This window comes from Sylvia atricapilla, chromosome 9, assembly GCF_009819655.1.
Source record: "Sylvia atricapilla isolate bSylAtr1 chromosome 9, bSylAtr1.pri, whole genome shotgun sequence".
Lineage (NCBI taxonomy): Eukaryota > Metazoa > Chordata > Aves > Passeriformes > Sylviidae > Sylvia > Sylvia atricapilla.
In genome coordinates, this window is record NC_089148.1 from 8945808 (window position 1) to 8972478 (window position 26671).

At 43.3% G+C, this 26671-nt stretch overlaps 1 protein-coding gene across 2 annotated transcripts; it reads left to right on the forward strand.

The window, feature by feature from the left end:
- Window positions 1-1063: 1063 nt before the first annotated feature.
- On the forward strand, window positions 1064-26647 carry SOAT1 (sterol O-acyltransferase 1). 2 transcript variants are annotated; one of them, XM_066324733.1, is made up of 17 exons: window positions 1064-1131; window positions 1460-1570; window positions 3637-3766; window positions 11090-11148; window positions 14849-14997; window positions 15094-15153; window positions 15454-15561; window positions 17231-17513; window positions 18624-18702; window positions 19338-19419; window positions 20078-20123; window positions 21207-21336; window positions 21745-21842; window positions 22331-22429; window positions 22928-23063; window positions 23847-23992; window positions 24781-26647. In XM_066324733.1, exons 3-17 carry the CDS (start codon window positions 3643-3645, stop codon window positions 24835-24837), a joined length of 1656 nt encoding a protein of 551 aa, XP_066180830.1. In that variant the 5' UTR covers window positions 1064-1131; window positions 1460-1570; window positions 3637-3642; the 3' UTR covers window positions 24838-26647. The 2 variants fall into 2 exon arrangements, with proteins under 2 accessions (XP_066180830.1, XP_066180829.1); XM_066324732.1 differs by lacking the exon at window positions 1460-1570 and having other exon boundaries at window positions 3633-3766.
- The last annotated feature ends 24 nt before the right edge of the window (window positions 26648-26671 follow it).

Sequence of the window (26671 nt, forward strand, 5' to 3'; positions counted from 1 at the left end):
CTTCCCTGTAAAAACCTACCCTGGCTACGGTTTGGAAGAACCTCAGGGGGTAAGATACACATTTATGCTGGGCCTGGGTGCCAGGGGAAGCACTTGTTGAGCAACCCCTGCGTTCCTACTGAAGGACAAAGAGAGATTATGCCACTGGGCCCTCCTGGCCTTGACTTTGGTGTTCTCTCAGTTCCTTTAAATAAGTTTTCCTTGTGCCTGGGCTGTGGGGAGTGAGGGGGCCCCTCAGGGTGAGGACAGGCCTTGCCCCTGGGTGACTGAGCCCACCTGGGCCCTGGACTGGGTGGCCACAGCTGGGATCGACACCTGGAACCAAGACTGACATTCCCTCAGCTGGATTGAGGCTGGAATCAGAAACAGTGATCTCTTTTTCTTTCCTTTTTCCTTTCTTTCTTTCTTCTTTCTTTCTCTTTCTTTTCTTTCTTTCTTTCTTTCTTTCTTTTCTTTTCTTCTTTCTTTCTTCTTTCTTCTTTCTTTCTTTCTCTGTTTCTTCTTCTTTCTTCTTCTTTCTTTCTCTTCTTCTTTCTTTCTTTCTTTCTCTGTTTCTTTCCCTTTCTCTGTTTCTCTCTTTCTCTCCCTCTTTAATTAATCTCTTTCTCTCTCTCCTTCTCTTTCCCCTATCCCTTTCTCCAAAACTCACTGTCTACTACTTTATCCAGAACCCACTGTTTCTTACAGTAGGTCAGGGACCAGCATACCCATTCCCATGCTAAGGTGTAGCTTACGGATAAAACTTTGATTGCTCATGGCCCCTCGACTTCCGAGCATTTACCAGCCTTGGGTGTTCCCTCACAGAGGGTCACCACTTTTTGGCGCCTCTCTTCGCTCACTCGACTTCCCGCCTGCGGAGCCGTGGGGGCAGGCGGCGGTACATGAGGGGGGAAGGCGGGAAAACTGGAGGGGCAGGGAGGGGGGGCGCGCCCCACGTGCGCCTCACGTGCCGCCCCCTCACCGCCCCCGCGGAGCCGCCTCCTCGGCCAATGGGCGGCGCCGCCGCTCGCCCCGCCCCCTGCGCCGTGACGTGCGCGAGCCCCGGGAAGAGGCCGCGGCGGGAGGAGCGGGCGGGAGCCGGGAAGAGCGGAGCGCGGAGGAGGCAGCGGCTCCGGCTCGGCCGCCCCTGAGGTGACGCTCCGCGGGGCTGGCGGCTCTCCGACCGCGGCGGCGGCCACGGGAACGTGTCCGCTCCGCCCCGCCCCGGGAGGAAGCGGCTTCCCGCAGCCGCTCGGGCTGGGGCTCGGCGGGGGTGTGCGGGGAGGTAGCGGGGCAGGGGCTGGCTCGGAGCCTCGGCAGCGCTTTGGGCAGTTCCCAGCGACGTCCTCAGGCTTCGGATAAAAAAAAGCTTTTTCTGCAGAGTGTTGTGCGCGTTGCGGATGAGCTGTGGAATGACCTTAACTTTGGTTTGTGGAGTGACCTTAACTTTGTTTTGGTGCCTGTCTGGTTCGCTCTGCAGGTACCGAGGGTCCGGGTCTGCGAGCTAGTGTTGTGCCTGGGGGCCGAGGCTCGAAGGAAAACTTAAGCGTGCGGAAAGTCTGTGGGATAAGGTCGCTATCTAGTGTGATTTGTATCGGAGGCAGGGGATTGGAATTAGGTGATCTTCAAGGTCCCTTCCAGCCTAAACCGTTCCATGATTCTTAACTGTTCCTCACCGAGCCTTTTGAAATGCAAAGATGAGCTTCCTGTAAAGTGCTGCTTTTCTCCCAAGGCGTCTTCTAATTAATTACCAGTTCGTCGAAAGGGAAGACGAAGAAGCTCAAGGTCTCTGAGCCCTTTACGAGTACTGTAAATCAGATACCAGTGAAATCAGGGAGTTTCTGCTAGGAAATCTGTTGATGGGTTTGTAGCTCTACAAACTTCATCTGCAGTTGTGGATGTCCTCAGAGTGGGGTGAAAGGAGTGACTGTTTACTATTTGTGAGGAGCGATTTCCTCTTCTGAGGCGGGTGGTGAACATCTTGGAGTTATCCTGATGTGGTGTCATGAATGTTTTGGTTCTAGCCGAGATGGGACGGAAAGGCGGATGCCCTCTTCAAGCTCTGATGTGCTGATAATTGCCTAAGTGCTGTGATGCTGCACCTCTGCTCGTGTGGGAGCTAGACTAGGAAAATGTTTTCATAGATTTCCCCTAGCAGACTTCGTGCCTCTGTGTGAAAAAGGCTGTGCTGGGATAACTTAGACTATCTGAATTATTAACTCTTTAGGTTGTTTAATTTTTGTTTCATGCCACACTTGACTTTTCCTCTCCCCACCCCAAGACTGGTTATTTTTAACTCCTTTCTGTTATCCTCTCAGTAAGATACTGTAACCACTCTGCACCCGCGAGGAAAGAGTGCCTTCCCAACCTCTCAAAGGAGGTGAAAAGTGTCCTGAGACAGGAATTAAACTTTGGTCCTCTGTTTGACCTGGAAAACTCACCCAGTTATTGATTTGTTGTTTGGTGGTGGCTGGCGTTTCTCCCCTGTATGCTGTGCCACCTGAAAGATGACTAGGAGACTCTCCTACTAAAGGGACAAGCACAGGAAGTTGAGTTCTGAAATCCTCTGGTCATAGTTTCCTTTCCCTTTTGCATATATGCCAGCCTCCTTATTCTGAGGAAATCCATCCTGAATTAGTTTTTTCACCAGTCCCTGAGTTTTTCTGGCCTGACTGTAACAGTTCATCTGTGCTGGTGCACGTATGCTGTTCACTAGCAGCTAAACACATCTGCTGCAGAGTTTGTGCCAAGATGAAAAGATATGTCAAGCTTAAAAATGTGGTTATATACATGCCTGTGAGGTTTTCTGGAAAAAATCTGCAGATTGTCCCTGGTTGTAGCTACGTCTCCAGACATTCTTGTGTTGAGTTTTGTGGAGAGTATTCTGGGATAGAACTTTGTGATCGAATTAAAGTCTCCTTTTCCACTTGCCATTAGCTGAGGATTTTGTTTTCATCCTGCATGTGGTGCTCCAGGTGCTCCCTGCTGCCAGCTCTGTCCCCAGCAGTGACCTTTGTCATTGACACTGGTGTAGTTCAAACCTGATTCTCTTCCTGTTTTTCCTTGGTTTGCAATGCAACCATTGTCTAGCCAAGCAGAACGCAAGGATCCATTGAGGAAGCTGCAGCAACAGCTGACAGCTTGACAGGGAAGAGGCTGGGCTCAGGTCAAATATTGCTGGTGATTCCACAAAGTAAACCTGCCTCATCTCATGGGAGACTGGTCTTGATGTCCACCTGGCTGTCAGAAAGAATTGCAAAGGCTTTTTGTAATTTTAAGGATTTTGCAAAAGCTTAGGTTATTTTAAGTAGTTATGAAGTCTGTAGGGAAAAGAGAGTGGTGTGGGGAAATGTTTTGGTTGTGGTGGGGGAACTTACTTGTTCCCCTACCACAACCAAACTTTGGTTTGGTTACTTTGGTTACTTACTTACAGGAACTTGCTTTGTTCCTGTACTGCTTGTAGTAAGGGAAAGGAAGTGTGATCAACAGTAAATGACTAATTCAAGTGTGTGCTGAATTTCCTCTATCCTTGCTCTGAATTCATAACAAAGGGAAGAAACACTAACTTCAATATAAAAAAGGCTATGTAAATATATTCTTGAACAGTAAATGAGATTTTTGTCATTAATTATTTCTCTCCTTTTCTGATCTAGCTAGGTAACCATGGCAGGTGATGACTGTGTCAGGAAACGCCAGTCTGGCTCCACTGCAACCTGCAAGACCCCTGAGAATGAAGAAACAGAGAGGAGACCTGAGAGCCAGAGGTCCTTTCAAAACTCAAGCAATGGTGAGACTCAGTGGCTCAGCACTGGTTGCATCTCTGGCATGTGATCTCCTTTAAGGTGCCCTTTCTACTCGTGGCTCTGCTTCTTTGCTCCTTCATTTCTGTTTTTCTGTCTCTTGAAGGCCTGAAGGTGGTGCTCCCTCTGTCCCAGCTGCACCTCTTCAAAAGGAGTAGGTTGTTTGGGGTGCTGTCTTGCAGAGCTTCCTCTCAGGAACTGTGCACTGCAGTGTTTGCAGGGATCTAAAACAGTGATTAACTGTCAGGGGAGGAAGAGATTCATTAATGCTGTAAATGGTGCAAAATGCCTCCTGGCAACACTTTTGAGTAATCCTGGTAAATGCTTTTTCTAGGACTTCATCTTCTCTTCCTTTACAACCTTTCAGTATGTGACATCTCAAGATGGGAGGAAATGGTCTTTAACACACCAAGCTAAGGTGGTGTGGCCACATGACAGACAGGGGGAGGTAGGATGCCACAGGGAATGATTCTCTGCTGCTCTGGGATTCTGTTCATGTCAGGACAGCTCCCTTTTATTAAGACTCAATCTTCGCCACCAGAAAACTGAACACTAAATAGTTGCGTCTGTGTTCATTTGTTTTGTGGTCACCTTAGAAGTTATGTTGGCTTTGTGGAAGGAACACTGCTGCAATGCCCTGTCCCTTGAGTTGGAGGGACAGTAGTGTGACACTGTGAGTGGTTTTGCCTGTGGACTCTGTGACCTTCTGTAGTTCTTGGTTTATGCTGTACCACACTCCAGCCCTGTGATAAGGAGGTTAGAGATGCAACTGCAGCTTGTTTCCTTTCTCTTCCTGAGATAGATTAAGCAAAAAGCTGAAGTAGTTTATCGTAATGTGAGTCCAAGATCCAAAACCCTGGTGCCAGTGACTCAAGGAGGTAATTTTCAGTGATATGCTTCTGGATATCATCATTATTTCAGTAGTACTTCTTTCAATTGATATGTAAGTTGGAGCAAGTTTAAATTTAGGACAAGTCAGATTTCTTACTGAAAATAAAATGCAGTGGAGAGAAAGCCATCCCACAAACTGCTTGGAGAACTGGGATTTTAGATGTTGGTGGCACAGTAATTTTAATTGGATCAAATGGGACTGTATTAGAAAATTGCAGGGAGTTGGTGTCTACTGGAATCCAGTGATGCTGTGCTTGGGAGTAGAGTTCTAGCGCTTTAACCTTTTCCCGTGTGGAAACTCCTTAGCTGTAATGAATGGAGGGTAAGTAATAAATAGAGCAGTGATAATTAGGGCTCGATGGGTGGGTGTGCCTGTCTTTACAGGCCGTTCATTTTAACACCTCTGAGATGTGACAAAACCTCACTGCAGGTGAGATGCTGAGTGTGTAGCAAACAAACATCTTGGGGTAGATCTCTTGGAGGTGTCCATGTGCTTGGTGGGTTGGTTTGGAACAGTGCAGCGTGGTTTTAACCCTTACAAAGTGCAGTGAAGGACAGCAGGGAGGAATCCTGGTTAGTCAAGACCTGATTGCATCTTACCTGCCAAGGCTGCTGCCAGTTGAGCAGAGGTGTCACCAGGTGTTGCTTTGCTCAGCTCAGTGTTGGTAACAACAGGAATAACACAGGGAGGTAGGAGGCATGAATCTGATCATGCCCTAAGGCACGGGAGAAAGATGCATCCCTCTGGCCAGGAATTCCTCTGTACAGAGGAGTTAAATCAGCAGCTCTGTGACCCAAAGGCTGAAGATTTGTGAAGCTGAAGTGTTCATGAGTTTCAGACAGTGGCCTTTTCATGAAGTCCAGGGTGCCTGTGTGGTATGACTTTCATGGCTGACGTGGGACAATTTCTCAGAAGAAGCAGGCATAGATGTTTTTCTCTTTCTTTTGTCCTGGCCATTCTCCCCTGAATAGCTGTTTCTAAGGCATTAGTGCTGATGTGCACAAAGGCAGCGTGAGGCTAATGATTTGCTGTCTGGCAACAGCTTTTTTGTATTGTAACATCTTAATGCTGGATGTTACTAAGAATTTTAGACAAAATGCATCTTTGTTGCAGTCAAGGGATTCTAGCCAGGCCAAGAATGCACGGAAGTAAATATTGTAGCATGTTTGTGGCAGTTATTGCCTTAGAAAAACTAAACCATTAACATGATTACCCACCCTCGATCCTCTCTCATTATACCAAACACAATCTGCTTTCTACAGTAAGAGTTGAGGTGTCGAGGGCCAACTGACTTGTTTCCAAAAGCATGTGAACTTTCTACGGAAACTTTTGGGCCCTTAATCCTTTCTTCATTAAAACTCAAATCCATTGGCTGGTCTGACATTACTTAGAGGAATAATTTTAATACATGTATCAGCTTTAGGGCCACAGTAGGTCTGACTCTTCCATTTGTACAGTTGAGGTTATTTTTTTTTTCTTGACTCTTCAATGCTTCTGAAGGCTGTCTCATTTTTTGGATTCTAAGATCAAATAGTTTTTACTCAGGTACACCCAATTTTACAGAAGTGTGGAAATACTCATAACTTGGAGACTGCCAGAAGATTTTTTCTATGCCTTGATTTGTTTCTATCTTGTAATTATTTAGCCTGCAATTTCACTTTGACAGAGTAGCTGGACTTCAGTCTTATCTGTCATTTTTCTTCCTTGAATTAGCTCCAGTGTTGTAATTAAACAACTGATTTGGTCCTGGCTTGGAGTCAGCAGATGATCTACGTGGCAATAATCCCCTGTCAAAAGCTAGGCTTCTTTAACAAGATTAGTCTTATATGTTTTCAGCAGGAGATACATAGAGGAATATAAAACTGTCCTGCCTAATGGGATATTGATACCTGTCTGTCCCAGTCACCTGGCATGAGCATAACAGAAACTGCATGGACAGATCTCAAAAGGCTAGAGAGGGCATGACTCATAGGTGTGCATATGAATGCCTCAAAATGCTCAGATAGTCTATTCAGAGCAGTAAAATGGTGGGTTTAGAGTCTGTTCTTGTTTGCCCAGGAATCAGGGAAGGACTATAAGTGTCTCTGGAGGCTGATCTGCAAACAAGCTGTGTGGTATATCTGTTTGGTGTAAGCCTGATTGGAAATGCTGATCTTAGAAAGGAGCTGCTATCTTCCAGTGGAGAGGTTACTATTGATCATCCCTGGTGAGGCACAAAAGTTCATGGTGATGCACAAATTGTGTGTGCCTACAGAGAGATGGAGGAGGAGAGAGCTCTCCAACAGGGAGCAATTTGGAAGGATTTAGCCTTTGCTGTATGACTCACAGCAATGAGTGTTCAGTGTTTCAACAGGCTTCTTGTGAATTAAGCTGCTTGAACCGAGTATCTGGGATGTGTTTCTGAGAGCTAGATCAAAAAGCTGTTTTGTCTAAGTGGATTCTGGTAATTCTAGGGGCTGTCATGTTTTGGGACCTGTGGGTTGGATGAAGGCTTAGCAGTTTCTTGTGAAGAGCCTGTGGGCATGGTAGCATAATGTATAGAATGCTGGTGTTCCCACCTGCTAATGAAGGGGCTGTTTGGGTTCCATGTCCCTGAAGAACTGACTTTTTAAGCTAAATGCTTGCCCAGCTGCAGTGCAGTGACCTGTGACCTGTGGATTCTATAAACAGATCAGCTGAATCCAGTCATAACTTGCCTCTACTTGCTGAGTGGCCAAATAAATTGCCATAAGTAAGAATAAGGGTTCATTAGCATCCAATGATTAATGTGTGTTGTACTGTAGCAATATGGAACTCCTCCCCTCTTTACAGTAGCCCTGCACTAGATTGACTTTAATATTGCTTTGCTTCTGATAACATCTTCAGTGTTTTTGGAGAGGGAGCCTTTAAATCCAGGTGACTGACAGTAATGAAGTCCTTCTGCCTGTGTTGCTTTAACCTCTTGAATAGGAAGTTGTCTTACCAAGTAATAACAAAGCTGGTTTTTATTGGATCCCAAGCTGCAGCCCCAACATCATATGAGTGATTCTCTGCTCTACACATTTCAAATGTCACTTACGTGTAACATGTGCAAGAGTGGGTTGAAAAAGGGACAACAAGATCCTTTAGAAGAGGATGCTTTGTCAGTCTTGTGAAACTTTAGTTGCTCAACTTCTCAACAATTAAGAAGCTTTCTCAATCTTCAGGTGATTTTTTTTTTATTGGCTTGGTTTTCAGAGGGAAACAAAGCTTACAAATAAATTGTTCAATAATTTTTTTCTCCTGACTTTTGAACTTGCTTAGAATTCAGTCTGTACAGAGGAGTCACATTCTAAAAGGATCAAGCCCAAGACCAGTGGTCCTCTAAAGATCTTGTTAATGTCCTTGCTGATGAAAGGGAACCCAATGCCATGAAATAAAAACTTCTCCCTGTGAACAAAGCTCTTCCAAAAGCAAGCCCTGCTTAAGCCTCCTCTGAAATTGGCCACTATTTCATACTGGTCTTCAAGACAACTTTCTCATGACTTTGAATATATTTTCTGTCTTCTTTAGGCATATCTCAACTTCTTTTAAATGCAAACATGTGCCTCCTTGTATAGTGCAGCCTTGAGTCCATTTTTCTATAATGGTGTTGCAATGCCAAAGTGATACAGAGGGATCCAGGCTTCATTTGCAGGGTGAAAGGAAAGTGAAGATTTGGACTTCTCAGCAGTGCACATTTCCTTGTAGACTCAAAATCATGTGATGAATCTCTTCTCAGTGACCTGACAAAACATAAGTGGTATCTTGTGCAAGGGAAGATGAGTGATTAAAGATGATGTGCTTTTTCTCTGGTATCTGCCTTGTGACACAGCTGGGTTTATGGGGTGATGCAATACAGCAGAATTGGGTTGGTTTGGGATGAGTTTTCTTCTACAGAAGATTTGTGTTGAGAAAGACAAGCTCACAGGTGAGTTTACTTTGTCATATGAGTTGCTTAGACTGAAGCCATGGAGATCTTGATTTTAAAACCTGTTAAAAAGTGCTGTGTTTCTAATCTCTTCTGTGCATGCACACTAGTATGAGAGCAACTAAAGTGATGGGAGGACACTTTAAATTCCAATTTAGCAATTACAGCATCAGCAGGTCGGAGACTGTCCTCATTTCTTGTACAACTATTAAAGTTGAACATTTGGTATATGTAAAGCTATACCAAATTTTAAGGCCTTCTAGTCTAAAAGAATGCTTTATTTCCACAGTGGGCTGTACCTGGGTAGTTTTAATGTGAATTTTTAATGACTGAGGCTTCAAAGGCAAGATCTGACAGGAAATATATGGTTGAAAAACTGGTTATTTTATTTTTAGCTTATCTTAAAAAGGAGATAATGCAATTCCTTAATTCCCATGCGTCCTGTCCTCTTTGGCTGTTGTTGAGTGGCTTCAAGCAAACTTGATATCATCTTGAAGACTGGCAGCTGGATAAGGGACACAAATTCTTAATTTTTTGAGGGGAGAGGTTAGTTGTTCTTTGAGCTCAGCAGCTGTTCTGCGTTCTAGCAGGTCAGCACAAGGTGATTCTTCCCATAGTAGTAATAGGAGGAGTGGGCCAGGAATGCAATTGTGGAGTGGCACAGTGAAGGAGTAGAACCACCAAGAACCTCTGAAGGGAGGATACAGTTCTGTTGCTTGTGGAACAACTTAATTTTTTTTTTAATGTGTTGGGAGAGAATCTATTTGAGACCAGCAAAGTGCATGAGCTGAGTGGGCCAAGGGTATCTTACATTCTTCTCAAATTGTTTTCCAAACTGCTGTGGTTCTGCAAATGTAACAGCACAATGAGCTTAAATGCTGAGGTGTTTGGCGTTTTTTTTGTCTTGGAGGTGCGATGCTTAGCAACCATGAGTTCTATTTTTGTAAAAATGGATCTTGGATGCAGCCAAAATCAGTGGTGTTAAGCAGTTTCCTTGTTTGTTGTTACATTAGAAGTCTGCTAAGTAATAGGCAGTTGTTGCTGATCTGCCCTTAGTCTACAGCTTGTATAGAAGATAGAAAAAAACCAAAATTCCTGCCTGATTGGTGGGGAAGGGGAATTAATGCTGACAACTGAGCATAGCTGCGCTGAAGACAAAGTTTCTCATGGTGTCGTACTCTTTTCCCATAATGGAATTAGAGTCACCTCTGAAGCAGTTCTACCTAAAATACTTAAAACCAGTTGCTTAAACAGGTTGACTGAGACTCCTGAGCACCACAGAAGCACTTCCTGCTCTGAAAACAAACCTGCATTTTGTGTGAGGCTGTGTTCATACAAGGAGGCCACGTTATGCACCGTGACAGTGCTATCAGTCTGTTTTCCTGTCTCACAGCAGCACAACTTTGGCACCTCTACAGCAAATCTGTTAGCTCCTGCTTCCCTGGAATCTTATTAGGGGACCACTTCAGTAACTTCTTTTTCTAAAAGTGATGATGTTGTCTTAGAAACCAAACATGCATGCTGTGTGTTGGTGTGTAAGGCGGTGCTGTAGCTACAAATGCTAAAGGATATGAACAAGGCCATGTTTGCTGCTATCTTTTCACTCTGACTGGTATTTTAGGGGGATGCATGCTGCTGCTTCAATCTTGATTTTCCTTCACGTGCAAGACTCTCAGTTTTAAGTAACTTTCTCTTCTGTGTTGTTGTTATTGGAGAAGTGGAACACCAGCTGGTGCTTGTCCTAAAACACAACTAGTCTGAAATATCTGACCTGTGGGTGTTGTTCCTCTTGATGTCACAGAAATGACATCTCAGATGGGGTTTTTTATGCAAATGAAAGGTGGCATTTGAGGCTTTACCTGTTGGCCAGTGGTGTTAGTAATGACAAAAGTCAGATTATATTGCTGGCAAGTTAGGCCCGACTGTTTACTTAAACAGTGAACCATATTGAGGCATATAGTCACACTGATATCTAGCACTTCTCCTGGGGGATAAAAGGAATAGGAATAGCCAGGTTTGAAGACAGAATAACTGTCCAACTTGCTATTCAGCCTGTCTTAGAGCTGATTATGGTATTTTACTAATAGCTGTGACTGACTGCCTTGTCTGTTGGCAATGCAGAGGCCTCCAGACAAACTAACTTTGTGTCTGGTTATGATAAAACCCTGATAAAAAATCAGCACACTTGGAAATGACCTTCTAAGGGTCGTTCTGATTGCTGCTTCAAGGCTGAATAGGGACCTTGGAAAAAGATTTGCAGAGTTGCTGATGAAAAATAAAATCCAGCATGCTCTCAGCTGTTGACTGCCTCAGTGCTGTGATCCTAAAATATGTGGTCATAGTTTATGAACTTCCTGCAGCTTTGATTTGAGACCCTGTTAGAAGTCAGAAATGTTATTGAAATGTTGGTGTCTGAACTACTGTATGCTGTGCTTTTTGTTTTTTCAGACATGCAACTAAAAATATTCAATATCTGCTTTCCTTCCTTAGGCTGGGTTGATGTCGACCACGTGATAACAAGGAAAATGCAGCTCATAGCAGAAGCTGAGGTAAACACAATGCTTGCTTGTGGTGGGGAGCAGCGCAATTGACCCGGGAAGTGTTTTGGAGTGTCATTAGCCCTGGAACACAAATAGCCCTATTTAGAGTCCTAGTTTGAGTGCAGTGACTTTTCCACAGCCCTCTTTCTCTCTCCCACTTTACACAAGAGGGGTAATATTACCTAATGAGGTTCTGTCTTGACCCCAATAGATTGAAGTCCAAAGATAAGAATGAACTTTGAGACCTGTAAATAAAATGGAAATGTCCTTACCACTAACTTTTGGTAGTGTGATGATTAGCCAGCCTGCTTGCATATGTTGAGCCTTTAAAATGCTCTGTGTCCTGGTTTCCACTGAATAAAGGGCAGCATGGAGCCTGCATCCCACAGCTTCAGCTGCCCTGGTTGTGGAGATGACCTTCCTGAGCTTTGGTCTCGTTCTTTTTGTCAGTGAACAATATCCTCAAAGAAAATAGCACTGGGTGTTTCTGGCACCATCTGCATCTGTGTGGGCTGCCTTTGTCTTAGATTATATTAAAGTGATTTATGCCCAAATTAAATGAAATTGGCTAAGGATGAACTGCACCCTCCTTGTTAACCATTGTTTTGTGGCACCCTTGTTCTTCAGGGCGAATTGCCCTGCACTCTTGCATAATTTTATTGCTGAAAATTCCATGGTAAATCTGAAGTAATCTAATTGTGTCAGCTTGACAGGAATAGTAGGGAGTGGATAGTTTGAAGACAGAGAAAAATACCTTGCACCTTTGAGATATTTTCCTGTTTCACTTTTTTTTTTTCCTCCCTACCTCTATAGGTGGTGTGTCATTTATAACAGGCTATTTTTTTTCCCCTGAAACTTGTAAAATTCAGTCCTTTAGAGGGGTAGTCAGCTCAGAATTTTATTTTGGATGTTGTCTTATCCTGTTTGTCCTTACGGAGAACAGGAGATCAAGCCTGGTAACTTCTCTGTAGACAAAACAGTTGTTAATTACTGTGTTGGCAGTGGGTGTTTGCAGGAGAAGGCTTTCACTGTAAAGCACAAGTAGCTTTGGAAGTTCCAGGGAGCACTAGCTGGTTGCAAGGGGACAACTTGACCTTATATTTCTTTTTCTTCAGAAGTGTCTCTTGTTCGTTTTTTGTTTTTTCTGGTCACCAACTTTGAGACACAGTTCACAGAAAAAGTGATTCCTTACCCACAAAGAGAATCCTAGAAAGCCAGTGATGTTTTAATTGCTGAAGTTTCTCCCAAAACACAGGAAGTCAGATTTTAAGCTTTGAGTTATGCAGATTGCAGATTTGTTTCAGGTGCCTCAAAGATGAGGAGGAAAAAAACCCACCACCCTACTGCAAAATACCTGAGAATTCCTGGAGTGCTGGGCTTTTTGTTGTGAGAACCACTGAACAGAGGCTTGGATTGCAGTTTACCTTTTCTTTGATAGGTATCTAAATTCGGGGCAGATGCTTGACTTGTGAAAAGCCTGGTCTAGGTGTAAATGGGATTTGTACGAGCTGGGTGTCACCCATGCATAGGAGTTCTTCAAGCATCTGCAGTCTAAAAGTTGGCAATTATTTGTTCTAAACGAAGCTGAGAATGGTGTGTTCTGTCACTAGGTCAGAGCTGGGTGTTGTCACGTGTCAGTGACAAAAATTACTAAATCTGTTAGAATGAGTAAAGTTCTGGGGGCAACTTTATAATTAAGGGTTACTTCCCTCAGCTTTCTCTGACTAGTCATCAATTTTTTTTTATTATTCGCCAGCTTCTGCTTTTCATGGCATAGCATTCTTTTCAGGGTTTTTAGTTTGTAATTACAGTTAGTTACAATTACTGTAGGGTCTGTACTCTGGTTTGTATTTTATTTAATCTGTTAAGAACTCGTGCCCTGCTCTCCCAATCCAAACATGTGCATGTATTGGTGTCAGCCCTGGAGGGCTGTGTTAGGAGGAGGCAATCTCAGCAGAGTGCCAGCCAGGGGAAAGAGGAAATTTCACCTCACTTGAGGAGAGATTAGGCTAAGAAAGGGGAGACATTATTATAAAAAAAAAAAAAAAAAGAAAAAAAAAAAAAAAAGAAAAAAAAACGAAGCATTTTGATGGGAATGAGTAGTGCTTTGTTTAGCGTGGAAATCTGAGCACTCCAACAGAAATAGGAACTTCTATTTGACTTTTTCATAGGGATATGTGCATGTATACTGTAAAATTAGGCTGTACAGAAAATATGTACTCAATATTTGTTTGGGTTTTTTTTCTCCTGTTTTTAAAGGAACAAGCTCTCATATCTCTTGCAGAGACAATCCCCTGCCTCTCAGGAAAGCAATATCTAAAAGTAGCCAGATCCTAAGCATTTTGTTAAGCACTGGTGAAGCTTATTTATTCTATTCTGGAAGCTGCCAAATAGGAGGAAAATAGTTTTTAAAGTTAAATATTAATCTGCAGCTTTTGTTTCAAGAGATCTCTCTAGATCTGACCACTATAAAATGGGAGGAATGTAGAGTTCTGATCCATTGTGACTTCAGAGTCTTCTGCTTGTATGTGGTCTCACTTCAGATCATCTTGTGTTTTCTGCCAGAGAGTTAAAATTACTTGGCCGTTGTCACATTAAATAGGAGCATTTTGTAAGAATACATAATCTGTTCGTGTATTTTATAGGATCATGGAATAGTTTGGGTTGGAAAGGACCTTAAAGATCATTCAGTCCCATGGGCAGGGACATCTTCCACTGTCCCATATTGCTCAGAGCTCCATCCTGCATGGCCCTAAACACTTCCAGGGATCCAGGGGCAGCCACAGCTTCTCTGGGCACCCTGTGCCAGGGCCTTCTCACCTTCAAAGGGAAGAATTTTTCCTAACATCTGATTTAAACCTACCCTCCACCAGTTTGAAGCCACTGCCCCTTGTCCTGTCACTACAGTTCCTCTTGGAAAGCCCGTCTCTGACTTCCCTCTAGGTCCCCTTCAGACCCTGGCAGGTGCTGTGAAGTCTCCACACAGCCCTCTCTTCTCCAGAAACCTCCTTGAAAACAGTTTTATTTTTTCTTTTCAACCTTCAAGATGAGAAAGTAGATAGGAGTTGGGAATTTTGATCTGGGAAACATATGTGCTTCTTAAGCAGCCAATCAGAAGGAAGAGCAGATGAACTGATGGTATGTAATTATCATGTAGGAAGACTTGCACCTTGAATCCAGAGGCAAACTGGAAAAACCCCACACAAAGGATGGTCAGACAAACATGGCTAGTAAACACTTGCATTAAGAAAACAAAACAAAATGTGCAATTTGTTTTTAAATAATTTCTTGAAACTTGCCTTTTGCCTATGCTGAAGGTGATGGCTGTCTGGCAGAGTGCTCAGGAGCTCAGGGTTTGGCTCTCAGCTGTGCTTCATCACTAGGCTCATCACATTTAGTGTTGCAGGACTGAATGTTAAGGAGCTAAATTCTCAGAACTCCGATAAGCCTTCTAAAAGGCCAGAGCAATTCTGTGTTGGATCTGATGGAAAAGATAAATGTTATTCAAAGTCCTCTGGCCTGACATCTAGGAACAGGCCAGGATATGCTCTGGTCTTATCCAAGTAGTCTCCAATTGTTGGCTCATGGTACACAAATGTTTTCTTGATGCCTTGCTTTGTCCTGCTCCAGGATAAAAAAGAATAGAAATAAATTATGAAAATGTATCCAGCAAGTTAAACAGTTTACTGCTGTGTTTTTACTCTGTCAGCAACTGAAGCCAGCTTTCATGAAGGAGGTGGACAGTCACTTCACAGAGTTTGTGAACAGTTTGGTGGCAAAATCAGCACTCCTAGATTCCTCATCTCCAGCCTCCCTTTTCCCAGCTTCCTGTGCAGAGAAGGAGCTGCACAAAGCCAAGTAAGTCCCTTTTAAGCTGTTGCTAAAACAAGGTTATGTTTCCTGGAACTTTATTTCCTTTTTTTTTTCCTCAAACGTTCTCTTCTTTCATTGCAGGAATTCGAGGGCCCCTCCAGAACATGGGAAAATCTTTACTGCCAGGAGATCCCTCTTGGAGTGAGTAATTTAACTTCTTCAAAGTAATTTCATCAAATTCACTGAAAATACCCTTGATAGCAAACTAATGAGCCTTTGCTTTGAGGTACTTTCCCTGCCATCACCCACAGTCTTATGTTCAAATCCGTGGGGATTAATCTGTTCAAGCTTTTCTCTTTCTAAAATATCTGTACTACATCTTGCAAATATAAACCTTAATTACAGCCCTCTCAGTACCACTGGGATCATGGCTAATTATCCTTTGTCTGAGGATAAGCTGAAGAAGTGTCTGTGTCACCTTAACTCTGGTCTCTCCCTTAGTGAGCTGTTTGAAGTGAGTCACATCAGGACAATCTACCACATGTTCATCGCTCTTCTCATTGTCTTCATCCTCAGTACACTTCTAGTGGACTTCATTGATGAAGGAAGGTAAGAATGCCTTGGAAAGGCAGGAATGAGTGCTGGGGATAGCTCTTCCAGAGTGCCAGATGCACATGAAACTGCAGGATGGTGCAGAAAGAAGGAGGAATCCTTCTTAGGGTGTTGTTGGGAGTGTGGGTTTCAACTTGGCATAATTAGAATACTGTTAAGAGGGTATGACCATTTCAAATTGGAAAGCTGGATATTAGGAAAACACTGCTAACTGATGTGTTACCTGAAAATTGTGGCCATACAGATCAGCCTAAAGTGCTTAGTTCCTCACGAACTGGCAAAAGGGAATGTAGAATACTTTAGCTGAGTGTCTTTTAGGAGACAGTAGCTTTCAGCTGCTTGTGTTGCTTGAAGAAGGACTCTGCTTAGAAAAACTTTAAATACTTCAGCAGTCCTTCCTCTGTTTAAAAATGACAGTTCTGGAACACTGTACTTGTACTTAAATAAAAATAGAACTTTGTTTTTCCTGAGGAAAAATCTCAAGGATGTTTGCAGCGCCTGTGCTAAGATAGTTCTTTGCAGGTAGCCAGCTGTGAACAAGATTGTGAAAGACTGCTTTCCTCACACTTGTTGCTTAAATAGTATTTTGGCACACTGTAACTCATGTACACAAGTAGGATTACATGTTTATCTTGCTGATTATCTGCTTTTCAGTGTACAAAACCAGAGCTGTATCTTGATTATAATCATTGTCCCTTTAGTCTGGGTATAAGAACAGACTCATGTGCTATTGAATGTTGTTTAGCTGATCCTAATTTACTAGTATATGGACATTGGGGGAGAATGGGGATTTACCTTAAAATCAACTAGGCCTTCCTACCCTGATTATTTTAAAAGTAATATCTGTGGTTTTAGCCAGATCTGATAATTTGGATCCAGTTTCCAACTGAGTCTCCACCTGAGAAGGAATGACTTTTGCTGGTGTATTCTGTGCTGTCATCTTCTCTCTTTAGAAGAGCAGCTTATTATAGGAATAAGCTGTGATGAGTGTGAGAGGCAGTAAAGTTGATCAGCTTTTTGTTTATGTCCTTATGTTTTAAGCTTGATTAATGGACTAAAGCACCTGGTGCACACTAATTGGCCATATTTGGACTGACCTTCTAATGACCCTGAGCCTTTTGGGTAACTTCTAAATGGAATCCATGTGGAATGCCCGCAAAAGAGAATTAAACTAGGTTTGAGTGCTGGATGTTAAAACATCCCATGCCTATAAAGGCAGGGAAAAGCCTCTTTAGGCTGAAACCCCTGGGAAGAATTGAGTCTCAGTGCAGTAGTGATGTCCTGGGGGTGTTCCCCAAAAGCTCTCGTGGACCCTGGTTCAGCAGTGGATTGTTTAGTCACATGCTTGTTCTCAGGAGGGATGAGCTTGAGCCTATTCTTAAAGCACATGCTGATCTTAGAGATGTGCTTAAGCCCTGTGGGATTTGAAGATAAGCTGTGCCTGACAGCCCTGATGGCATCAGTCCTTCTCTTATTTTCTGGAATACTTGAGGGTGGCCACTTGAAGCTGCCACAGACTGAGCTGAAATTGCCACTGTCACTCCTATCCAGACTGTCAAACAGTTATGATCTGGAAGCTTTGTGTTTTGTAGGCACTTAGTGGAGTAGAAATATTTCTAATCAAAGAATGGGCACTCAAAATTGTCTCTTTCCTTGTGCCTTCTAGGCTGGTCCTTGGATTTGATCTCCTGGTCTTTGTTTTTGGAAAGTTCCCAGTTGTCTTCTGTACTTGGCTGTGCATGTTCAGTGCCACAGTAGTTGTTCCATACAACCTTTTTGTCTGGTGGGCCCAAGGCTATTCCAGTTCCTCCCATCGTGCAATCCACTCTTTCTTCTATGGGATGCTGTTCACACTTTTCCAAATAGCTGGCCTTGGGTTTGGACCAACCTATGTTGCTGTATCCTATGCTCTGCCTCCAGCTTCCCGTTTCATTGTAATACTGGAACAGGTAAGTCCCTACCCCGTATCCTCTCTATCCTAGGATACACTGAGTTTTATTTTCCAAGTGGAAAGGGTGACTTTGAAAGTGACTCCTGTCCTAAAGGAGTCAAATGTTGCTTTTATGCATTAAAATAAGCCAAGGCCGTGGATGCAGTATCTCTGAGACTTGAGGACAGTTGCATGCAGCAAATCTAATAAGAAAGAGTAGAGAATAAACTTCATTTTGACCTGGAAACCGCTTGTGGGTTTTTACCCAATATTTAAGATTTTATTGCGTGTTTTACTGAAATTCCATTTATTTCTGGTTGTCTTGTGGACGCTAAGTGCTTAAAACCAATTTTTAAGAACATGTTGTGCCGTAGTGCACAAGGAAGCTGTAATGTTCCTCTTTAAAATGAAAAACAGAACCCCAAAAAAGCAAGTACATGGTCAAGAAGTGGCTCCTGTTGGCATTTCTGTTCTCAAGAAGCAAGTGTCAGGGCTCTGTAATCAGAACTCGTTTGGAAGTGGAATTTCTTTTGTGGCAGGGAGCAGGGGAAGTGTATAAGAGTGGAGGTCTGGTCAGACCATCAGGTTAAAACAAGAATGGTCAGGGATGAGTTTTAAGAATTAACTTTGGACTTGCCCTACTTTTTGGGTCTTCAGTATTAAAACAAACTTGAATGAAAAACCTGCTTGACAGCTGTAGACTTTTACCTTATACTCAGGTAGTGATAATTTCTGTGCAACACATGTAACTTCAGGGAGTCATCTAGACTTTGAAACATCCTGGCCTGCTGAAATAGAGAAGGATTTCCCTCAATTTTAAGTTAAAGTTCATTAGTGACTTGCTGGTGTTATTCAGAGTCCTTGTGTATGTGTGGTCCTGCAAATGTAGATGAGATGTGTTTTGACTTTCCTAAGCCATGGTCGCTGCTGCATGTTTCCCCTTGCAGAGTTTGGAATTCATGTCAGTTAAACGTTCTTGTGGGCAGAGAAAGCAGCCCTTTCCTTGTAAAAGGGCTTAATAGGAAAGAAACCAAGATGCTGAAGGTGTTGCTGTAAAATGCTTGATCCAGTCTTCACTGGAAAGTTGCACAAATGAGAGCACTAAGCTGCCCTTCTCTTGGCCTTCCAGGTTCGTCTTGTTATGAAGGCTCATTCCTTCATCCGGGAGAACGTACCCAGAGTCCTGTCCTCGGTGAAGGACAAGTCTGGTGAGTAACTTGCCCTGCTTCCCTTCACATAGCCAGCTCTAGGTTTCCTTCTATCGCTTTGAGCTGCTCTCATGAGGGGGAGAGGTGGGATTTGAATAGGTGACTTTGGATGGGGAGGTCAAAGATTTTGCATTGTAATTTCAGCCTGAACCTTTTCATTTATCTTCAGTTGTCTTAGACAACAAGCTAGACTGTTGTTTAGGTCTAAGTCCTCTCTGGATCTTAAGTCTTTGTTCTCCAAGATTCCCTGTTTCTGCTTTTAGGAGTGTGTCTAGATGTTGCCTGCCGATCTCCAGCTCAGTGCTCTAGTTGAAGTGACAGTAATCACAGAACAAAAGGCCTTTTAAGCAAGGCATGCTAGAGCTGACTGGACTGAACCCACATGTTCATAGGAAAGGAAATATGATACCAAGGTGTTAGCAGATACTTGGTTACCCTCATTTGTTAACTGTCTCTCATGCACACCATCTGAAAGGTCAAGTTTGTTTTATTCTCTGCAAATTCCATACCTTTAGTTCCGGACTGAGGTTTCTGAGATGAGAAGGGTTCTGTTTTGTGACAGGGTACTGCAGAAACTGAACTGTCAGTAAAAAGATTGCAGTGTTCTTTTGTTTTTTATTTCTCCCTCTTCCCAGGCACAGTACATATTCCCAGAATTTCTCAGTACCTGTACTTCCTCTTTGCTCCCACCCTCATCTACAGAGACAACTATCCCAGGTAATGTGAGCAACAACAGAACACTAAAGTAGTCTGAAAACTGAAGCTACCATTAAGTATTCCAGGGTATGATCAGTTTATAAATTAGAGCTTTTATAAAGATGGGGTTAAGCTGGCATGGGGTAGACTTGCTCATGGAGTTCTGCTTTTATTTCTTTGGGAAACTCACTTGAAGTTAAACTAATTACGAACTTGCTACAGATTGTGTAGTGATAGACATTTCCTGCAATAGGAACCTGTGGTTTTATGTGGTGCTAACAAGCAGCCCTGCCTCTGAGTTTGAGGCTGAAGCCTTTCAAAGTGGGAACTTCCAAACTCTTCTGTACATTGCTGGGTTGCACTTTGGCAGTGTGAATCAGCAGTCCATCACACAGCTGTGGGCAGATCCCCACCTCCTACGGAACTGGACAGTGCTGCCCTCCAGATACCTTCCCATTTATGGAAATGCTGAAGCTCTGCTGTAGTTGAAAGTGAGGAACCAGAAATTTGGGCAGACATCCCTTGGATGTTAGGAGATTAAGAATTCTGGAATTCAAAACCTATTTTTTTCTTTTTAGAGAATGCATCAGTAAAATTGTAAAGTTCTTCAAGTAATTGAAGGGAGGGATTTGCTGCTTTGAGGTCCTGTTTAGCTGTGATATCCTGTTCTTTTTCCTAGGAATCCCACAATAAGATGGGGCTATGTAGCTACCAAGTTTGCACAGGTGAGTGGTGCAGCCTTCTGCAGGATGCACTCTTGGAGATCATCTAAGATGTGTTGCTCAACAGCTCTCTTTGGCATTAAATCACTCTACTTGGCATGCACCTATCAATAAAAAATACTTTTCCATGACTAACAAATAAACTGTGATATTGCTGCGCTAATGGCTGTGCCAGAGAGAAAAAAAAATTAAAAATATTTGCTTAAACAACCTCCAGATTAAAAAAAATTGTGTGTGTGTGTAGAGCAACACCCATGCCCTTTCTTCACCCTGATTGTGGTGCACTGGCACAGCTTCCTCTCAGCAGATACTCAGAGCAATTTTAAAATTACAAGACCTGGAGTCCAAATCCTCGGTGCTTATTTGAGTTCAAGGCTGACTGGTTCTTCACATTTGTGGCTGTGAACTTCAGTAGCTTCTTGTGGATGTGTTTCTAAGTAATGGATTTGTGTGACAAACATTTGCTGTCACACAATGCATTTATGGCTTGAAGAGCAAAACAATAAAAAAAAGGCAGCATGAGCAGGATTTTGGCTGCTTGCTGTTGGACCAGGAGGAGGACAGAGCACACACCTGCCTTACATCAGAGTATTTCAGCAGTGACTGGCATTTTGACCTCAACATCCATGACAGTTCATGAGCCAGAGAAAGCCTCAGGTGCTTTGGCCTGTAAATATCTCCTTTGGAATAAAATAAAAATAAGCTTTAATATTAGATTTAACTACAGTAAGTACTTTTCAATTATTTCTGCCCTTATCTTGGATGTAGATCAAGGGTACTTTTCCCACTTTGGCAGTGGCATGGATTTTTGGTGTCAAAACATGTGAGTTGATAGGACTGGGAGAAACTGACAGCTGCTGTAGTAGAAAAGAGAAGCTGATTTTTCTGCTGGCTGTCAGCATGCTCCAGGGATTGCTATGGCTTTCTTTCTGCCTGGATTCTTAGGGAAGTTTATTGGCAGAAATGTAAAATAAATTATTTTGGCTTGTGTTGGCAGCTGCTGTTCTCTCCTAGAGCTGGCAAGTGGTGATGTGTTAATTGTGCACTCCTGTTCTGAAGCCAAGTTTTGGGGTATTTTTGTTCCAGGTGCTTGGTTCACTTTTCTATGCCTACTACATCTTTGTGAGACTCTGCATTCCTCAGTTTCGGAACAGTAGTCAGGAAACCTTCAACCTTCGAGGGCTGGTCCTCTGTATCTTCAACTCCATCCTGCCAGGTAAGGCCCAGATCCAGGAGTGACTCTTATCTTTGTGGAAGAGGTGCAAGGGAGAAGTGCTTCATTTGAGATGCCTTCATGATAGGCAGAGATCAACAAAGGAGATCATGTGGGCAGACTGTGGCATTAAGGGGTGAACCTTCAGAATCAGCAATACAGAATAAAAACCGAGTTTGAATTTAACTGCCTCCAAATCAAATTGCAGCCTTGCTGTCACCCTCTGGGGTGAGCAGGGCCTGGTGTGGTGAGAAACTGGAATACTGTTATATTTTGTACAGCTGCCTGTACAAAACAGTACAGCTCATCTGTGTCAGTGCCTATAAGAGCAGTTTTTGACTGTGTTAGATACTCTTGCTTGTGGCTGAGAGAAAGCGCTACAGAACTGCTGTGGATGTCCCTTGTTTCCAGGTGTGCTGATTCTCTTCCTGGTGTTCTTTGCATTCCTTCACTGTTGGCTCAACGCGTTTGCCGAGATGCTGCGCTTTGCAGACAGGATGTTCTACAAGGTGAGAAACAGGAGCTGTAGTTTATAAAGCTTCTGAAAGTCATTGACATAATAGAAAGAAAAAAAGGGAGGAAATTGAAGTGTTTTACCAAACAAAGCAACTGTGGGATTTTGCTTGGGGTATGCTGTTAAGGCTTAAGTTTGTTGCTGTGCTGTAGAACAGATTTGATTTTTGCTTGGCAGTCTTGAGTTGCTTTACGGTGAAACCCCCTGTGCACAAACAGAAATACCCTGTGCACAAACAGACCTTGCCAATAGCTCTATTAGCCCTCTTTTTATTCTTCTATCACGTTAGCCACTGCAGTTTGGGATAAAACCAGACCTTGCTACTCCAAGTAGAATGTTGAAAATGCAATGGAAAGCTTGGTCAAATTGTTATGTTAGCTTGGTATTATTTTGTTCAATATTTTTCAATTTGATATCATAGAAAAGCCCTCTAGGATGTTTTATAAGTTAACTGGATTTATAGTCTTTCAATTGTGCTTTCAGGACTGGTGGAATTCCACATCCTATGCAAACTACTACAGAACTTGGAACGTGGTAGTACATGACTGGCTCTATTACTATGCCTACAGGGACTTCCTTTGGGTGAGTAACAAGATGATGTATTCTTTTGTTAATTAAACATTCAACTCCTGGGCAAAACGGTACATTAGTCAAGATGCAGCATCCCTGTCTGTTTAGAAGCACAAAAATGTTTCATGTCAGCTGTTGTGGGGAGCCACTGTGCTTTTAGAGAGATCCATTGCTCATTCCCAAGTGCTTAATGTGTGCAAAACGTGGGGCTGAGATGTAGGAATGAAGAGACTGCCTCAGCAGTCAGAACTGATGTTGCACTGTTTCCATGAGCTGTGGTAGGTATCTAATGAGTGGGCTCAGCAGAAGTACTAATGCAGGGAACCACAAATAAACCTGAAGAGAAACAACTAAATGCCTAGGTGCTCTGTAAAGCACTTAGCATTTCACATGTGCCTCTTGGCTGGAGGAGAACCTTCTTAGCTCAGGGAAGAAAATCCAGTGTGTTGCAACAACCAAACAAAACCCACAGCAGAGTAGCTTCTAATACTTGGCATTCTTCTCTCCCAGTTTTTTGGTAAGAAGTTCAGAGCAGCAGCCATGCTGTCTGTCTTCACTGTGTCAGCTGCTGTGCACGAGTATGTCCTCAGCATCTGCTTTGGCTTCTTCTATCCAGTTCTCTTCTGCCTGTTTTCATGCTTTGGAGGTAAGTTCCAAGGAAGAGAGTGTGGGAGTGGCTGTGGGGTTTGTGGCTCTTTCTAGAGAAGCATGCTTTGTGCTTTTGATAATGGTGCCAGCTGTTCCTACAGTACTAACACACAGTGTTGTTGCCCAAGGGTTGCAATTGTGACTCTAAGCTTTGTGAGTGGATTTTTGCAGCTCAGTTGATACACACCTATATACACACAGAGGATTTGGAAGCTTGAAGCTTAGATGATCAAGGTCTTGGTGGGGAGGAAGAGAGATCTGTGTGCTATACTGCTGTTCCTGTGACGCTGCACAGAGTTCAGCAGCACTGCTTCCTCTTTTGCCAAGCTGTAGTTCAACTGCTGTGTGTCAGCAGCTTGTCAGTTTTCCTCTAAAAAGTCACAGTATAAGGCAACTATAACTTCACTACTGCAGTGAGGAAGAGCCCATTTAGAAGTCACAGCTCTTGCATTTCTTTTTGTGTTTTGAGTTAGAGGGCTCTCATAAACTCTAGGCCATCCCTGCCATGCCTTGATGACCAGTGTAGCACAAATAATGTTGATCCCCAGAGGCACACAGCTGGGCCAGCTTGTTGGCAGACTTACTGGAAGTAAATGTCAGAACCAGCTCAGAGTATTTGCCCTGTTATTCCAAGCATAATCAGATTTTCATGCAGTAGCCTTGTTGCTCCAGAGATGAAGCGAAAAGAGGGGAAGATCCAGTAAAATCAGTTGATTTTGGATTCTTGAATCTGAAGTTCAAGATTAAGAATAATAATGCTTCTCATTTCTCCCTTTTTCAGTGGTCTTCAACTTCACCCTGAATGACCGTCGGAAAGGGCCCTTCTGGAATGTGATCATGTGGACTTCCCTTTTCCTGGGCCAAGGTGTCATCATCTGTCTCTACAGCCAGGAGTGGTATGCCCGCCAGTACTGCCCCACGGAAAATGTGAGTGCCTGGCCCCTCCCAGGGATAACCAGCTGTGGGAGTGGCTGTCCTGTCTTGCTGTGCAGGAAGAGTGGAAGTTAAATGGCACAAGCCTGTCTGCCACTGCTACATCCATTCCTTATTAGTTATTTAGCCTAGAGGCTGCCTAACAGTGTTTTCAGTAGTGCTCCTTCTGTGCTGGTGGTATTTCACTACTGGGGGTGGTGTTACCCCATTTCTGAGGATATGCTAGGCCTCATTTAGGCTGTAGCAATGGAACTGCAGCACTTGGCCAGTGAAGTCAGGAGAAACTTTTGTAGAAGGCCCACCAAAACTGCCCCTGTTGTGCCTCTCCCAGGATAGAGTGGGTGGTGGTGTGAGAAGTGGTTACCTGTAGATAGTTTTGGGTTTTGGTGATGTTTTCTTGAACTCATTTTCTTAGTTCCAGATTCTGTTCTAGATAAAGCTTCCTGCTGTCCCACCTGATTTCAGTTTTAACCAAAGGTATCCTTTTGCAAGTTATAATAGAAGTCATATTATAAGTATGATTCTCCTCAATTAAGAGTTTGCCATCATAAATTACTTGGCCTTTTGATACAGTAGGCTACCAGGCACAATGTTTACTTGATGTAACAGAACTTGTGGCTGTACTTACACTTCCAGGCACTGCTTAGTGAGGGCAAGAACAGGGTTGTAGGGTGCAGATATGTGGTTTATCTTTCCTGTTAGAGAAGTTTGACTTCAGCAGCTCATACCACAGCTGGTGCTGTTGGCCTGTGACTAATTTGCTGCCTCTCCATGTTTTGCAGCCCACATTCCTGGACTATTTAAAGCCACGCTCGTGGTCGTGTCACACGAAGATGTGAAAATGGGGTGCTCTGGCCATGTCATCACAGAAAAACAGAGGTGTCCTCCAAGTATTTGGACCAATGCTCTAACTTACTACAGACTTTTTCTAAGGGAAGTTGTGCCTCCTGATTATTGGGGAGAAACTGTAATTTTTTTAAACATTGCTGGAGCAAACCAGTTGACCTGGATTGCAACAGACTTCAAAGGCAGCATCTATTACATGCTGTCCCACTTTGAGCCATTTCCATGCCAGTAAAACATTGAGATGAAGGTGGAGTCTACTGGAATCCTACTCATCCAGGGGTCCCCCCAAGTTGCTGCTTTTTTGGACAAGAGGCAAGCTAGTCAGATTTGCTGGTAGCTCATTGTTGGTATCCGTCCATCTTTCTTAGCCGTACCTTTGCAAATTTTTTTTTCCTTTTTTGGTAATGGGATATCTACAAAACTTCTGTTATTCATGATCCTTCCTGTCACGGTGACATGAACAAGTGGCAGAGCCACAGGATGTTTGCCTCCTTGCTCTGAAGATGGCCAAAGTTTTCCTGGCTGGCTTCAAACTGCATCCTGTGTATGTTGGCTGCCAACAGATATAAAATGGGCAGAGCAAGAGGGATTGTCACTGTGCTGGGTCAGGTTCAGAAGCAGGGTATGGTGTGTGCAGTCTTTATATGACTTTTTACACCAAAAATTTGTTTTCTCTGTATTAATATAGTTCTCAACTGCCTTTACAACATTTTTGTTCTCTGAAGGCCCTTATGACTTGAGGAGTACTTTTTCTTCTTGCTCTTCCTTTTTCCTGCTCTAGGTAATCAGTTCTTTTAACATCATTAACTTGTAAAAGAGCTTTTGCTTTAATTTGGAAGGTGCTTTAAGGTATACAGGTTGTTAAGGGTTTCTTTACTAAGAAAAACTTGAAATATTATGACCCAACTGTAAGAAAATGGGATTGAGAGGTACAGAGCATGATCTTGTTTGAAATGGCCACGTGCAGTTCAATGTGCCAGCACACCTTGTCTGTTTGTGTTGGAGTAGTTTCTAATGCTGCTGGGGAATGAGGATTGGCCCAGAGCTGCTTTGTCACCTGCCTGTGTCTGCCCTGACATCAGAGAAGGCTTCAGGTGGAGATCAGCTCCCTGGGTACTGCCCTTTTGGTGAAGAGGTAGGGCATCCTCCCACACACACCACAAAGGCAAGAGCCCTCTGTGAGTTTGGTGTTTCCTTAGCAATTGATTAGAGTTCCTTCAAATCCCTTGTTCTGTCAGGTGCTTAACAGAGCAAGGAGCTTCCATAGTGTTTGGGTACAGATCACTCCAGTTTTACTGGAACTGTAGCTCCCAGTTTTGGAGACAGGGCCACCTGATGGACATATCTTTGGTGAAAAGGGCCACCTGATAGAGATACCAGAACTTTGGTGACAAATATTTTAGAATTACTCAAATGTTATCAGAAACTGCCAATGGAGAACAGCATTTCCTTACCCCACAGCCCTGGGTATTTCATACTAGCAGTATTAGGACCATTGATGGACTTGTCACCCAAGCCACTTCAGACTCTCCTTTGGGTTTCTGCTTTCACTAACCTCAGTCAGAAGTAATTTCATGAAAGCTAGGGAATACTTCAACTCTTCCATGTCTTCAGTAAGAAGGAATCGTGCTCTTGAGAAGGGACATTGTACCAGGTCAAATTTGCCAAATAGTGTTTCTGTATGAGGTTCTCCTCTGAAAACACCTCCTGCTAAAAATTGTTTGATTAGGCTGTTGCAGTAATCTCAGAGGAACTATATGCTCAGATTTGGCAGTATTCATATATAAAATCCTGAGAATTAAATGGCTTACTTTGTCATCATTCAGA

What these genes read in the sequence shown, in the direction of transcription:
- SOAT1 (XM_066324733.1), top strand. Translation starts at nt 3,643, where the DNA reads ATGGCAGGTGATGACTGTGTCAGGAAACGCCAGTCTGGCTCCACTGCA. An exon ending in CTTTCAAAACTCAAGCAATG is followed by an intron (nt 3,767 to 11,089) that starts GTGAGACTCAGT and finishes TTCCTTCCTTAG; the next exon opens with GCTGGGTTGATGTCGACCAC. An exon ending in CCTGTTTTCATGCTTTGGAG is followed by an intron (nt 23,064 to 23,846) that starts GTAAGTTCCAAG and finishes TCCCTTTTTCAG; the next exon opens with TGGTCTTCAACTTCACCCTG.